Raw genomic sequence first — 10,730 nt, 5'->3', positions numbered from 1 at the left:
TGAGTTTGATTTAATAATTTTGAGGTGTCATTACCACGGCATGCTGACTCAGTCTCGTTTGCATGTGTAAGTGCCCGTGGCAGCATCTTCCCCGGCCGTGAGTAGCACAGAAACTTGTGGTCTAGCGAGTTTGTCGCTCCTTGTTGCCAGCCCCATGGTTCAGGTGTAACCCCACAAAGCCGAAAGCAGCTCACAAGCTATACTTATCCAGGGACACTGCGCCCGAGTCAGCCGAGAAGCACTGGTACCTCATTTTATCTGGGTTTGTTTTTAAGAAGTGAGGGACGGAAGATCCTTTCGGCATTTTTGCACCTTCCGAGGATATTGCAACTGGAAATCACAGCCAAGGTCTTTGGATTTCCTTCCCAGTACATTTTATCAGCAGATGGAGATACTTTAACCAAGGTAAGCCCTGTATTCTAAACATATTTTTAAAAGTAATCTGTCTATTGCTGGTGTATAGCTGAACATCTTTCCTTTTCTTGTTTTGTCTTTTTGCTTCTCTCTGTTTCCACCTCATTTTTTCATGATTTTGGAAACCCAGAGTGACTTCTAATCCACCTGCTCTCAGTTTTTATATTTGCAGTTTTGATGGTTTTATGGGGATGCTTTGTTTGAAAGCTGTGATGTTTAAAAAACGAACTTTAGTGATACTCCTTCTTGATTTAATGAAGAGCCAGTGTGGCGTAGTGGTTGAGAGCACGGGACTGGGACTCAGACGATCTGGGCTCTAGTCCCTGCTCAGCCATGGGGCCCACTGGGTGACTTTGGGCCAGTCACAGACTCTCAGCCCAACCTACCTCACAGGGTTGTTGTTGTGGGGATAAGATGGAGGAGGAGGAGATGTAAGCTGCCTTGAGCCCTTTGCAGGAAAAAGGCAGGATATAAATTGGTTGGCTGGAAAGCTGTACAGGCCAAACCCCAGCATCAGCATCATATTATATAAACATTGTGATGTGAGTGTGATGTTTTGCAAAAGGATGAAAATTAGACATCTCAAGAACTGAGATGGGCTTAAAAGAGGAAGAATGACAAGGAGCTTGGAATTAGTTGTGACTTGCTTTATAGGGTTCTGCCAAAATCAAATGAGCTTGTTCTGTTTCAAATGTATTTATTATTTATATTTATTTAAATCTTTTATAGACCGTCCCATTATCGAAGTCTTGGGACAGTTTGACAATAAAATGTAAGAAAAGAAAAAATTAAATAAAACACAGCATCCTAAAATTCAGCAATAATAAAACCCCCACTTACTTCACTGTGATCAAATATGGACTTCCTTTTTTTAAGGAAGAATGTCAGCTGGCAAATTCAGTTGCCAGAAAGAAAGCACGGGTGGGAAAAGTTTGTATTCTTTGATCTTAATGAGTCACCCACATACGTGAGACACAATGGCTTAGCAAGATGTTTTTAACAAAACCGTGCCCAGGTCAACGGGTTTTCTCTCCATCTGATGACTTCCAGTTGTTTTGGACTATTGATCCCATCTTTCCTGATGGGAGTTCATGGCCAGCACATCTGGAGGCGAGTCAAATTGGGAAAGCGTGTTTAAACTTTTTTGATAGGACATGTTGTTGTTTTTTGTAAGCTGCCCAGAGACTCTGGTATTGGACGGCATATAAAAACTTTAAATAAATAAACTCCTTGGGGTGCTGGAGAAATCCACAGCAGATTCAAATAAACTCAAATTTGCCAAGAATCCGACCTACAGATTCCACAGTGAGCCCGGTTTTTCTGACTTGGTTAGATTTTGTACGTGTGCGGACTATTTTCCTCGGGAAAAGGAGATTTGTCTGAATTTGTGCTTGTGCTAACGCCCCTTAGCGCGAGCGTTCAGTTCTGCTGATGAGCCGTGGGGTTGATTCGCTCACCTGCAAGCGGAGCATTTCGGCACATCCCTGAAAATGTCTGGTCCTGCCCCTCAGGTTTGCAAAAAGAGGGTTCCAGGTGGACGAAGGGTGATGCAGATGGGCTGGCGATCTAGCAAAGTGTCCGTCTCTTTGTAATGCTTTGCCCTGCAGTGAGATCTGGCAAGACAGGCGGCACTGTCCTTCTGAGGATTTGAGGGATACAGGTGTGAACTGTGCTTGCCAAGAGAGCCTGCCTCCAAAAATCTAAGCCAGCTTGCAGCCCCCCCGGCTTGATAGCACCTTCCTCACCTTGTGGGGTGGTAGGTCTGAGGCCAGTGGGACCGAAGGGTCTGGTGCCGTTTATCTGTCCTGCGGCGGTCTAGTCTTAAAACACCTCCCCTGCCTCTTTTCCCTTCTTTCGGAGTATGGTGGAAAATGAAAACATCGGTATCTCCCCCTTGCTCCATGGCTAAAACAGAAATGACGAATTTACATATTGCATTTAGCTTTGAAATCAAGTTGCAGCATGATTTTCAGAGGAGGATGTGTCACACTCCAGGTAGCAAGCCAGTCCAGATTGCACACCCACTGGCTTTCCCGGTGCCCTTCAAGGAAAGAGAGGACCATGGCAAGTATTTATTTCCTTGAAGGAAATGGGGAAAACGCGTGCTCAAAACTGCGCAATTCCCAATTTCATCTTCAAGTCGCTTTCCCTCGTGATGCTGCTGTCGGTCATCAGCTTTAAGCAAAGGAAGAAGCCGGACTTGCACATTAAAAATGGCTTGTGCATAAAAGTTGAGGGGGAGATTTGGGGGCAGGGCTGGTGTAACAGAAAAGGGGCTCTTTTTTGTGGCCGGTGTGCTCTTGGAGATCTGATGTTCATGGCAACAGGTGGAAGCCATCGGGGTGTGCATCGCTTGGATAACTCGATCCGTATCCCATGAGAACGCAATTTTCCAGAGAGGTAACCATGCGGGCCTGTTGGAGCAAAAATAACAGCGCATTTTGTTGCAAAGACCCGCAGATGGATTCTGGCACAGTCCTTTCTGGAGGTGCCACGTTTTGGAAGCATTCTCCTTGGGGACACTCGTATTATTCAATCAGAGAGATTCATCCGGGTAAGCTGAAGGCCAGGCAAAATATCCCTGATACAATTGACCAACTCCGCATCCTTCTCTTCTAGGAGAATGATCAAGGACCCCAAGGAAATGGCTCCGCTTATGGGCAGCAAGAGGACGCACCCGCTCGGCACACCGCCGACGGCTCACCAAGACAAAAGACCGGCCGACCAGCCGAGCACCAAGAAAAGGTAACCCACCTCTACATTTCCATGCGGTTTTGGGCAAAATGCCGTCTATTGCCATGTGATTTTGGGCAGAACATTTTTGTAAACAGAATGCATTTTTGAGAATTATTTTCACTTTTGTGGCCTACGCATTCTGATTGGCGAATCCCACGGCCAAATTTGGAACACTGCAGACTTTACCTGTGTTTTGATTTGTATCCAGATCCGAAAGCACAAAATTTATGTAAGCTCACATTAAGATGTGAATGGAACTCATTTCTCCCCCTTTCTGGAACGGCAGGTAGGTGTGAACTGTTTGTCTCAGAAAAGTTAGGTGCAGATTACCGTATCTCTGTTCTAAAAGACCAGCGAGATTTTTGAAGCTGAAACAAGGACAAGCGGTGGTAAAACACCCTGAACGTGGATCCACATCTGAGTGAAAAGATTCCCCGCCTCTTGCAGTCTTGCAGAGGAATGCTTTTATTTATTTTTATTTATATTGTGAGTTCTATCCTGCCTTTTTCCTACAAAGGGCTCAAGGCAGCTGACATCATTCTCCTCCTCCATCTTATCCCCACAACAACAGCCCTGTGAGGCAGGTTGGGCTGAGAGTCTGTGACTGGCCCAGAGTCACCCAGTTGGCTCCACGGCCGAGCGGGGACTCGAACCCGGATCGCCTGAGTCCCAGTCCCATGCGCTTAACCACTACGCACACTGCTCCTCCTCACTGCAAAGTCTCTGTGTTTTTCAGCGGAATCACCATGGCGCATTCCGATCCGGCTCGGCACACGGTGAAGAACCCGGGCACCCACCCGCCAGGGCAGATCAGCCCTCGGAAGCTGGCCAGCCAGGTGGCTTCATGGTGAATAGCCCCCTTGTCTGTCCTAAATGCACGCCTAGACGCCTGCCCCATCCCCAGCCTCCCTCTCCAAGAATCCCTCCGTGCGCAGACTCCCCGCAAGTCCTCTGGTTTCCGAGCACGGCCTGCTTTTACTTCGCCTAAGATCTCACGGTCTGGCCCTCAGGGTTCCACATGTAGGTCCCATTGGCCTTGGGACACGTAGAAATGCCTTTTCTATAGCTCAGGGAGCAACCCTGGTTGTGTTTAGGCTGAAAAAAGGCAGGGAGTTGTGTGACTTTTTTTGCTTAACAAGCATAGAATTCAGCCCTAAGTTATGGGCAGTAAGAGTTAAACGAACCCAAATGCTGCCCTGACGCAAGACCGTAGGACAAGCCCTCTGGATCATGTCCATCCAGGCCAGTGTTGCGTCAGCACAACGGCCACCTGACTGCCCACAGGAAACCCTCCGCATCTTCCTACCCGTGCTCCCCAGCAATAGCTGTGCACAGGCACACAGCCTCTGAGCCCGGCAGTAGCATGTGCTCATGAGGACTAGTGGCTTGGGATGGCCTTCTCCTGCATGTATGTGTCCTGTCCCCCTTGAAGGGGGTCCAAGGCATGGCTGCCCTCTCCTCTTGGGCCCAACGAAGCCCTCGCTTGCGCATCCTGCGAAGGCAGTTTGTCTTCCGAAGATCCCGTTCCTCTTTCTCTCTGCCGCATTCGTTGGTCGTTGTAAACACCAAGCTCTATGACGGTTCCTTTTGCCGGATTTCCACCACCGGCGTTGGCACAAGGAGGCCAAGATCGGTTGGGAAAACGGGGCGTGGCTCCAGCATTCCTCTGGCGTAACCGGCTGCCAGGAGGCTAATTGCAGAGCTGCTCGTCAGCCTCGCTCCGCCACCTTCGCACAGCCGGTTCTAGTTCCACGACATTAAGAACGTTCTGGAGCAGGAAGGTGCCTTGGGGTGCCCTCAAAGACGTGGAAAGATCCCAGCTGCCCCTCTTGACTGTTGACATCGATCCTTTGGGCCCTTTCGGGAGCTAACTTTAATGGAAACGATGTCCCATCTTCCACAACCATTTTAGAAAGGCAGGGACGTCAACACCCTGGCGAGCAAGCCTGTCATGAAAGGCAGATGAGTCATTGCTCCGGTTGCTTCCAGTGTGGGATGTGTGAGCATTGCTCTCCTGCTTCCTTGTGGACTAGTAGCATGCTAAGGTCATCCCAAAAAGTAAAATCAGACCCCGTTCTCACCATTCCAGAGAAAGACCCTGGTGAAGACTCGGGGCTCTGAGTGTAGGCCGGGCCGTGCATGGCATACCGTGACCCTGAGCACGGAGCGACGGAGCCGGCAGTGGCATGTTGCAGCGTGAAGCGCTCCTCTGGATTCTGCCTGCCAGGCCCATTTCAAAGCCACTCCGTTCTGTCCCTCCTCCGCGTTTTGGCCCATCCACCCGCTGGACAACCACTCGGCTTCCCATGCTCCCCGAACGCGGCCCACTCAAGGGTTGTCCCTCCCCACGCCTGCCGTTCTGCCTTCCCCCAAGCACCCGTCATGCAGCAGCGCGTGGGGCAGATGGGGCCTCCTTGCCTTCCCGGGGAAGCCCCCCGCGAGGCGTGGGGCGGGCCGCTTTGGGCTTGGGGCCACCAGGTTTGCTTTCCAACTAATTGTCGCTTTGGTCCGATGTATTCAACAGTTCCCACTTTTTTCTCGAGATCGATGCCTTCGACAGCCCCGTCACGCCCAGCCGGACGTCGCCGCCCGTCTTCTCCAAGCCCATGGACTCCAACATCCGCCCATGGTAGGTCCAGGACGCACAGGGGGGGGGCTCCCACCCCACAGGGGGTGCCGCACCTGGGCACGGCAGGTGGCGCGCCCAGGCAGCTTCGGGGGGCCACGCGCTCCCCCCCTGCTCGGAGGAAGGAGCGCTTCACCTGGCTGGGGGTTGCAGGACTTCCTCTCTCTCAGCACCCGTAGCATCGCTCGCTTTTCTTTCTCTCCCCCGTCCAACAAAACTATGAAGACGTATGAAATGCAAAACAGCCCGAGACAATTTCTAGTAAAAATGGCAAAACTTCATCAAACAGCGAAAAGCATAGTAGAGCAATTAATAACAATATCTTGTCACAAGTTAGCTGGGGTCCCAGCGTGGACCAGCGCTCAGGTCCCACTGTGGCACGGGAACCACGCCAGAAAGACACGTGTAGCGACACCCTCACCCATGTTCCCCAGCAACTGTGCTGCCCACTTACAGGGCGGGCTGGGGAATGCCGAACCTTTTTCTGTCCGAAAATACCTGAGATTTCAGTGGAGGCTTCCCTCTTTGGACTTACACCGCTTTGGGCTTTTGCTATGGACTTTCAGGATTCAGCCCCGAATAAATTAATTTATTGTTGTAAGCCGCCCCGAGGCTTCGGCGAATGGGGCGGCATAAAAATGTTTTAATAAATAAATAAAAATAAAATATAGTCAGTTAACCACTACAAAAATGTCAGATATATAGCCTGACATTTTTCACAAAAAGAATGCTGTGCTTCTATGGTTTGATGGCCTTCAAACCTAAACATTTCAAGAATAGAGATCCTTGAAACATTTCTATTTGAATGCGTTTTTAACCTTGTTCAAATACGTGTCACTAGTCCTTGTCTGACAAGCCATACACTGAATAAATAAAGAAACTGACGGTTGCATCTTGATTCATGCTCCGGGGAGAAGGAGTTTGAAACTTATTTAGGGAGAGACTTATTTCCTTCTGGGTCCTTTTCTCTTCTCCAAAGTACTGATTGCTTCTCATAACTGGACCCGAGAATCTTCTGACTTTCGCATCCCTCTGTCCCCCGCATCCCATTTCTGTGCAGCGCGTCTGCAAATTGCGAAGACATGGATTCGCCGCAGTCTCTGCAGGATATGACCGAATATACGCCCAACACAGACAGCTGCTGGTGAGCATTGTGGGTTCTCTATAGATTAGTTGCTACCAAGAGTTAGATCTCTTCCCTGTTTCTTCTCTCATTTCTTCCAGACACGGTCAGAGCTGCCTGGATTAAGGCATTGATTTATTGCAATCTTTAATTAGTAGTAATTGCCCATAAATAAATTTGGCAAGACGTGTGTCTTGAGCAACTTCAGCTGAAACAGCGATGGGAGAAGGGGGCTCATTCAGCGTGTAACTCCAGCTTGGGCTAAGCCCTTTCTTGCTCTTTGAGGATTTTGGGTTTTCCTCCCACTGAAACATAGTCCGCTAGAACCACTGGAGAACTGGATTTGGCCCCTTGGCTTGGATTTTCCAATGCCCTGCAGTCTGATGTTATTTTCATTATTTGTGTGAAGTATTTTTATCTTGCTGCTCAGCCAAAAAGATCCTTGGGACGGCTTATGTATAATCAGCTTGCAACGGCACGAACAAATGGCACGACAGAAGAGGAGAGAGGGATGGGGAGGGTAGAGGAAGGAAAAGTCCAACGGGGATGACGGAATGGCTCTCCATTGTTTCTCCCTTAGTTCAGCTTCAGAACGTGCATTTAGTGGGTAGTGGAGGCATCCGCCCTACGACTTCCATAGCGACCTCCCCAAGGCACGTCCAGTGATGCGTCGGACTGGGCATCCATCTCTCTCTGTCCCTTTTGAGGCCTTTTGTGACGCTGATTGGTCTCAGTCGCCCATTCCTGACCAAGCCTGTTCAAGAGACTTTGTGTCACAGCAAGGAACTGTATCCTGTTGCTGAGAAAATGCATCTCCACCCACTGGGAGACGGCAGCTCAGCCCAGAGGGAACAGGGAAATGTGAGGGGGTGGGAGTCGATCGCAGCACCCCTGCTGGGCCGAAAATCCCGGGGCTTGGACCCTGCACGCCCGGCCCCGCTACACTCCACGCGGCAGGCCAGGGTTAGAAAGAGGAGACTCGGGGGTCCCGTCCACACCTGAACGGCCGTGCGGCCCTGCTGCTTTTCTTTGCACTTCCAGCACCACCTCCTTCCCGAGCGCTCGGCAGAACAAGTATCAGAAAAAGCTGAAGAAGTACCTGTTTCGGGCAGTGTCAGAAGGCAATGTAGAAGAACTGCAGAGCCTCCTTGCTGAACTGAAGGAGCGGTCCCTCACCTGCAAGAACCTGACGGTCCAAGGTAGGAGCGCTCGTGCCTCTGGGCTGCTCGGCCGGCAGCTGAATCTCTATCCTAGCCTTGCGGAAGGTGCTCCTCCGTGGCCCTCCATTCCCAGAAGACAGTGAGCCACTGTCCCTCTCTCCCAGCTTCCTTGCGCTTCCGGAAGACATTGCCCAAGCAGAAGGGACCTCCACATGGAAACCCCCGTTTTTGCCCAAGCCTCCCAATTCTTATCGTTGTGGGTGTTTATTTCTCGTTGGCCAGACTATCTGATGAAGAAAATGACCTCTTCAGACACAGGCAAGACCTGCCTGATGAAAGCCTTGTTGAACATCAATGAGAACACGAAAGAGATCGTGCGGATGTTGCTGGCATTTGCTGAAGAGAACCTGATTTTAGAGAGCTTGATTAACGCGGCTTACACGGAAGAAGCCTACAGAGGTATTCTTGCTGCATTTTCAGTAATACTTAAATAGCTGCAGTAAGGCCGTGCAGTTAAACTTTATGATGATGATGATGATGATGATGATGATGATGATGATGATGATGATAACATTTCTATGCCGCCCCTTGCCGAAGCCTCGGGGCAGCTTACAACACAATAAAATACATCGAAATACAATAGAACATAATAAATTACCACTAAATACAAAAATACAAAAAATACACTGAGATACAAACATAATAATATAAAATTAAAATTAACAGTATAAAATAAGTAAATAAAATAAGTAAATAAAGAATATAGGAGGAGAAAAGAGAAGGAAGAAGAAGTTGCCCTGGCCAGATCATATATTTTAACAATTAAAATGATGTTTAAATAAAAGGGTCTTTACCTGGCGCCGAAAAACCAGTAACGACGGTGCCAGGCGGACCTCTTTGGGGAGTGAATTCCATAGGTTGGGCGCCACCGCAGAAAACTTTAAGTGAACTGGGGGGTTTGGTCAGGTGTGTCGATACTCCAAAGACATTCTGAAACTGGAAGGACAGAATAAATGTCACAGGTAGCAAAGTCAAGGCTAAATAACAAAGCAGAGAAATTTTCCAGACTGCAGAAAGTTAAGATACCAGTATACTACAGCTTGTAAAAGGGAAATGCAGTGTAGCTGTAAAGGGATTCGGGTGTAGCTTCGTTGATGAGAGTGTTGTATCAAGAGGAAAGAAGCCGTAATTAAGGGCTTGTCTTGGCTGGTGCCCCATGAAGTGCCCAAAGGCAAGCCAGGTTTTTCATCCGAATGGCCTCTTTAGTTTTCTCACTCTGCGCTTTAGGTGAGGATGACCAGTTTTGTGTTGTCGCTTCTCTAACCCTCAGGGCAGACGGCGTTAAATATCGCGATTGAGAGGCGGCAATTTGACATCACCCAGACGCTCATCGAGAAAGGGGCAGATGTGAATGCTCACGCACGGGGGGTCTTCTTCAACCCCAAACACAAGCATGAAGGGTTTTATTTTGGTAAGGGGCGCTCGGGGCCTGATGTGATGGGGGTGTGAGCGTAGCAATTTGGGCGTTTCAATTCCGTCGGGGTGGGAAGCCCCTTTCGGCCCAATTCAGATTCAGAGATGCTGATGGGGGCTTCGCTGTGGGGGGCGGTGGGAGGGCCCCTCTGCAAGAGCCCTAAAGGGTGTCACAAGGAGGACGGTCAAAATCTCTCCTTGCTGATGCCAGAGTGCAGGACACAGAATAAACAGTTCAAGTTGCGAAAGACCAGACTAAGGCTGGGCATCAGGAGAAGCTTCCTCACGGTCAGAGCAATACGGCAGTGGGACCAGGTGCCTGGAGAGGTGGGGGGCTCTCCCACCCTGGAGCCACTCAAAAAGGAACTGGGCAGCCTCTGAGTGGTGTGACATGGTGTCCTGCAACAGCAGGGAGCTGGACTAGATGGCCTTCATGGCCCCTTCCAACTCTGCTATTCTATGATAGTATGCCTGTATGAGGTAGATGGAACTTTCGCCCTCTATTAGGGTTAGGGGTGTGCACCAGGGTAGGGTTAGGGTTAGGAAAACGGGGTGTCCTGGCATGGTTTTGATGGTTGGAATATGTTTAGAATGGGCAGAAATGCTGAGCTGCGCAGAGAAAGCTACTCTAGGAAGGCTTTTTCAAAATCCCCCTCTTACCAGGGGAAGTATACCCCTATATTAGAGTTAGGGTGTGCACCAGCGTAGGGTTAGGGTTAGGAAAAGGGGGTGTCCTGGCATGGTTTTGATGGTTGGAATGTGTTTAGCATGGGCAGAGATGCTGAGCTGCACAGAAAAACCTACTCCAGGAAGGCTTTTTGAAAATCACCCTATTTCCAATGGAACTATACCCCTATGTTAGGGTTAGGGTGTGCCCCAGGGTAGGGTTAGGGTTAGGAAAACGAGGTGTCCTGGAGTGATTCTGATGGTTGGAATGTGTTTAGAATGGGCAGAAATGATGAGCTGCACAGAAAAAGCTACTCCAGGAAGGCTTTTTGAAAATCACCCTATTTCCAATGGAACTATACCCCTATGTCAGGGTTAGGGTGTGCCCCAGGGTAGGGTTAGGGTTAGGAAAACGAGGTGTCCTGGAGTGATTCTGATGGTTGGAATGTGTTTAGCATGGGCAGAAATGATGAGCTGCACAGAAAAACCTACTCCAGGAAGGCTTTTTGAAAATCACCCTATTTCCAATGGA

General features: G+C 49.5%; 1 protein-coding gene across 4 annotated transcripts in view; it reads left to right on the top strand.

Moving 5' to 3' along the window:
* Window positions 1-62: 62 nt before the first annotated feature.
* Window positions 63-10,730, top strand: part of TRPV3 (transient receptor potential cation channel subfamily V member 3) — a 22,678-nt gene continuing 12,010 nt past the window's right edge. For 2 of the 4 annotated variants that reach the window (XM_044430378.1, XM_044430375.1), the window contains exons 1-8: window positions 834-2,478; window positions 3,034-3,159; window positions 3,887-3,997; window positions 5,694-5,779; window positions 6,837-6,920; window positions 7,941-8,098; window positions 8,342-8,518; window positions 9,390-9,530. In XM_044430378.1, coding sequence (XP_044286313.1) covers window positions 2,377-2,478; window positions 3,034-3,159; window positions 3,887-3,997; window positions 5,694-5,779; window positions 6,837-6,920; window positions 7,941-8,098; window positions 8,342-8,518; window positions 9,390-9,530 — 985 coding nt within the window. In that variant the 5' untranslated portion in view covers window positions 834-2,376. Of the gene's footprint in view, window positions 406-833; window positions 2,479-3,033; window positions 3,160-3,886; window positions 3,998-5,674; window positions 5,780-6,836; window positions 6,921-7,940; window positions 8,099-8,341; window positions 8,519-9,389; window positions 9,531-10,730 lie in introns of those variants that run through there. The other 2 variants (XM_044430376.1, XM_044430377.1) reach the window with 2 other exon arrangements.

This window comes from Varanus komodoensis, unplaced genomic scaffold (assembly GCF_004798865.1).
Source record: "Varanus komodoensis strain SLA01 unplaced genomic scaffold, ASM479886v1 scaffold20_1, whole genome shotgun sequence".
Lineage (NCBI taxonomy): Eukaryota > Metazoa > Chordata > Lepidosauria > Squamata > Varanidae > Varanus > Varanus komodoensis.
This window is presented reverse-complemented; position numbering and strand designations above follow the sequence as displayed.